Raw genomic sequence first — 4,884 nt, 5'->3', positions numbered from 1 at the left:
GTGTGTGTGTAAAGGAAGTTTTCACAGTGGGAAAGTTGTTTTCAACACAATGACACCGGTGTCGGATGGAATCACCAAAAACTCTGTTGACATCTTTGTGTGTGTGTGTGTGTGTGTGTGTGTGTGTGTGTGTGTGTGTGTGTATGTCACCACTTCTTCCTCCTGATATAATTCTACTCTCTTTCCTTCAGTTCTGCGTCTCCTGCTGTTTTCTTGCCCTTTTGGATTTTTCTCAGAGTTTCTTTTCGAGGGCGCTGGCAGGAGAAGCTATCAGGAGACTATCCGGAGTACAGTGCAGGTCTGAGAGCAGCTAGTCTGTGAGTCCTTGGCGGTGAACAGTGGGTCTCGGCCTTGAGGACCGTGACCTTCCCTCGGTCTCTTCCTCTCTCCAGCTGTCTGCGATCTGTTCTCCCTCCGTCAGATAGGGAGGATCCCTCCAGTCACAGGCCCTGCTTCTCGCCCTCTTGCTGCTGACATGGCATAAATCACACACATGTTGAAAACCCGAACACGGGCTCCACGCATCATTCATTGTTGTGCTCCCATCTAGCGCCAGAGATCCAGCTCCGTGTCTGGGACAAGGACATAAATCACTGCTGGCTCTCACCCACTGTGCAGCAAGGTGCCATGCTACATCTGGCAAGTATCCATCTCCATCTTGTGTGTGTGTGAATCCTGATAATGAGTTGCAGTCTGGAGTTTAGCACTTTGTCTCAGGCTCAAGATTTACTGTCACAACCTGAAGCAGCAAGTCGGAGCAGGACGACTCGTTGGTTTTCAGACACATCGTCACTTCCTGTCTGCGCCCACCAGACACTTCGGATGTGAGTTACCAGCCTTGTGTATTGTGCTGTTGTTTGAGGTACACACACACACAAACACACACAGATGAAATTGCTTATGCCCTCTTCTTTGATGCTCTGACAGGATTGAATTTATGAATTCCTTTGTCATTTATTGTGTATTTAAATATCTGTTTGTGTAACAGGTTGAGTTGGACTAATGTTTATATTTATACAATTTAGGGTCTGAGACAGATTGGAATAACAACGAGAAAAAGACAGAAACAAAGTAGGAAATAAAATGAATGTATTGAAGATATGTTAACCCTTTAAATGTAATAGAACTTGAGTCCTGGTCATGAGGTCCAGTTGAAATCTGTTTAAAGTACAACACAGATACTTTGAAAATGTAAATCCCACGCCCCCCCCCCCCCCCCCCCGCCATGTGCCCCCTGCAGACAGCTGTCCTCTCAGTCACCCTGACAAAAACACACACACACACACACACACACACACACACACACACACACACACACACACACACACACACACACACACACACACACACACACACACACACACACACACACACACACACACACACACACACACACACACACACACACACTACAGAAGTCACTCCAAGAGCCTGATACCAGTGAAGTGGAATTTACTGGCTAGGTAAGTACTATTCATACATTGATCAATAAACAGAAAAGTAGAAATCATATAAAAAGTACAAAAATATCAATTACTAAATCGTATTCATTTATTTATATTTATTTATTGGTGTGTTATTTCAATAATTTTGGCCTATTATACTACAACTCTGACAAAATCTCACTTTGACAACCTCTAATGAGGAGAATCAGATATTATGTTCAGTATCTAAATCCACATGATGTTCTGATGCGTGTCCGACCTGAGACACTTGTCCACACACACATCTTTCTGTGTAACAAAGGGGGAAGTTGCCTCCAAGTTGTCTGCAAACACAACAATCATCTTTACTAAAAAGGAAAAAAAAGGAGGCAGCAACTAAAAGACGTCTCAAATTCAGTCAATTTAAAGACAGCGGTTGAAAAAGTTCAAAACGACGACTCATAGAAAATTCAAATTAAAGTAAAACCAGAGAGGTCTCTCAAAAAAAAAACTTGAGTCAGCCGACATTATATCCTCGGGGACAGATCGTTCCAGATCCTCTCAGAGACAGATGTCAGATGATTTTGGTCCCTTTAGTTTCCGACCAGCTTTCTGAGACCGGCAGCAGACGCCTGCCCGAGGATGTAGAGGTGGGAGCTGCTGTGTAGGTCGGATACACAAGACTGAGAAAGACTTTAAACTTCAAATTAAATTCTAAAACAGGAATGAGGTGATAACGTAAGTAGAGTCGCCCCACCACCTCCCACAAGAAACTACTTTCAGTTTAAACTACCATGATCTGAAGTTTAGCATTCAGCGTCTGGTCCTCTGCTCGTCTCCCAGTAACCTGTCATCTGTGGGATGCTGGTGGTGGTCACGGCGATGACCTTTGAGAGGCTGCAGGTGCTCAGAGGATGCACGGGGTCCACGATGAACATGGTGTTTTCCGGGGGGTTGGTGGGGGAAATGCCCAGGAGCTTCAGACACATCCCCAGGTAGGCGTCTTCAATGAAGATCGGTTTAATCTGAGTAGAGACCTGCAGAATCTTGCCGGGAAGGTCCAGGGACATGACGTAGCCCATGCCCAGAGGATAGGGGGGGTACTCCGGCTCAGCCATAATGTCTGTCGGGAGGTAGAACTTATTTAATGGGTCTCTCAAAACTGGGCTGTGCCACCACACCAAACCTGTCATGTAGTTTTGTTTGGCCGTGCCGGGATCCAGCAACAGTTTGACCAAGTTGGGGACATGGACCAACATGTCCGAGTCAATCTTCAGGACGTACGCGGCGTTGGTGCAGTGAGCAGCCAGCCACTCCAGCATGACCATGGTCTTGATGGTCAGGTTGCGGTAGCTGTCCAGGAAGTCGCTCTGGATCAGGTCGTGGTGCTGATGATTCTCCTGACTGAGTTTCTCTTGCTGCTGGTCAGCATCAGCTCCTCCAGGCCGGCCCACTAAGAAGAGCGTCCCCACCACCTGACCCTGAACCACCGTCTCACTTCCCCATGTCTTTCGGATGGCGTCCCGAGCCGCCACATCACTGGGAGAGACTGGGACCATCATGAGCAGGAAAGGAGACCTGGTCCTACACGTCGGCGTGTCGTCCATGATGAATTTGTAGTTTCGTGGATAGGCCACATGATACGTTGACAAAGGTCCAGGACGCCAGTTACTCCATGTGCCACGAAAGCTGAGATAGATGAGGAAGATGGCCGCCGTCCCCAGGATGCAGATCAAACTGCGTTTTAAATGTGTCCTCCTGTTCCCCATTGCACCTGCAGAGAAACCACACGCGTGTTGTCACATGACGGCAGCGACTCGCTCCGGAAATATGATTCAGGAGAAACAGCAGCACACGATTCAGTCGTCCACCATGTTGGAGAGAAAGTAACATGATGAGACGATTTCAAAACAAATGAAATCGCAAAAGCTCGATGTCAGTTTCATCAATTCAAATGTTTTCAATTAGCGATATTACGATATTCAGGAAACAAAGGTTGTAATAATTATAACATTTTAACCATGTGTTGTATTTTTAGTCGTTATCTTCTCTGGTGAAGTTAAATCACTCAAGGCTGGAAAGACTGTGGTTGATACTAAATCAATAAAAACGTTTTAAAAACACTTCAACACATATTTACAGATTGAGTTTTGTTTCCGCCCAGATGAGGAAACTTCATCCTGTCACAAGGTTTTTTTTAATTCCATATCTGGGCTCTATTGCTGTGGGATCTTCTTCACACTGTTTTCAAATCACTTTTTAAACTGATTATTAATAATATGTAGACACATTAAAGTCTTGTCTCGTGCATATCTCAGTTGAAAACACTTGCTACGTGTCTTTATTATGTTTTGATAGATTTTCTCCTTACGGAGTTTACAGGTGTGGATCTTCCCCGTGTAGCGCGGTGTTGTCCCACCTCTCCCCAGGTGAAGAGACGCTTCCCCCGGCGCAGCTTCTCACTCACCCCCGCTGCAGAGACTCGGTGAGAACCTGGAAACTCTTCCCTCTCCCCTCCGGTTTCCGTCTCCTTACAGGGTTTGGGCGTTTTTCCATGAATTACAGAAAAGGTGCGAATATTTGTTACTTCCTTGTTTCAATTTGAGGTTGAAAGAAAAGCCGAGGTGGAGTCTACTGATGACTGGACTGAACTGAAGTGGACGGGCAACAGAGGAATCCCGGGGTGGAGCCGAGCCCGACACCTGTGAGCTACGGTGGCCGAGAGAGCTCAATGTATGTATGTAAATAGAAAAGAAAGAAAAAAAAATCAATTTGACGTCACGTGCACTGCAAAAAGTCAAAACACATGCAAACCGGAAACGCGAGGCTTTCACGTTTTCACATCCTCACGCCTGGATTACTGCAATTCTTAGAGTGCAACATGACACGTCTCCACTAGATGTCACCAAATCCTACACACTGAACCTTTAACTTGACCTAAATTACATTTACATTCCATTATGTCTTATTAATCCCAATAAAAGGGCACTTATCAACAAGGCCCGGGACCCCCACCTGACTCTGACTTTATTCCGCCCCCACACCTCAAGGATGTGTTAAATTAACACATTATATTATATTATACTGCATTACATTGTATATTCCAATCTGACACTGTTCACTGTCTTGCATCTTGCATTTCACTCTTTACCTTTTTATATCTTTTATCTATTATATATTTTATTTAGATATGTTTATGTCTAAATAAATGTTACTTTGTAAAAATATTAGAAAAAGGGAGTAAATAAGAAGTAAATAGTGAGTAAATATATATTGTTTCTTTTTATTGCCTTTCTTATGTGTGTTGTATTTATTGTGTTTTTTTATGTTTTTATGTTTCTATGTTAATTGTTCATGCCCCAATAACCAGAGCAAATTCCTTGTAGGTGTAAACCTACTTGGAAATAAATACTTTCTGATTCTTATTCTGATTCTGATTCTGATTCTTATCCTTGAAACA

At 44.2% G+C, this 4,884-nt stretch overlaps 1 protein-coding gene across 3 annotated transcripts; it reads right to left on the bottom strand.

Moving 5' to 3' along the window:
• Positions 1 to 1,529: 1,529 nt before the first annotated feature.
• LOC128437490 (beta-1,3-galactosyltransferase 5) lies at positions 1,530 to 4,104 on the bottom strand. 3 transcript variants are annotated; one of them, XM_053419670.1, is made up of 2 exons: positions 3,796 to 4,104; positions 1,530 to 3,198 (listed from the first exon to the last, which is right to left on the bottom strand). In XM_053419670.1, the coding sequence occupies exon 2, from the start codon at positions 3,191 to 3,193 to the stop codon at positions 2,231 to 2,233; it is 963 nt and encodes a 320-aa protein (XP_053275645.1). In that variant the 5' UTR covers positions 3,194 to 3,198; positions 3,796 to 4,104; the 3' UTR covers positions 1,530 to 2,230. The 3 variants fall into 3 exon arrangements, with proteins under 3 accessions (XP_053275645.1, XP_053275643.1, XP_053275644.1); XM_053419668.1 differs by having other exon boundaries at positions 3,844 to 4,104; XM_053419669.1 differs by having other exon boundaries at positions 3,892 to 4,102.
• Between the last annotated feature and the right edge of the window lie 780 nt (positions 4,105 to 4,884).

Source organism: Pleuronectes platessa, chromosome 3, assembly GCF_947347685.1.
Source record: "Pleuronectes platessa chromosome 3, fPlePla1.1, whole genome shotgun sequence".
Taxonomy (NCBI): domain Eukaryota; kingdom Metazoa; phylum Chordata; class Actinopteri; order Pleuronectiformes; family Pleuronectidae; genus Pleuronectes; species Pleuronectes platessa.
This window is presented reverse-complemented; position numbering and strand designations above follow the sequence as displayed.

Bases quoted from the DNA above. Each gene is read 5' to 3' on its own strand.
- LOC128437490 (XM_053419670.1), bottom strand. From the start codon at position 3,193: ATGGGGAACAGGAGGACACATTTAAAACGCAGTTTGATCTGCATCCTG.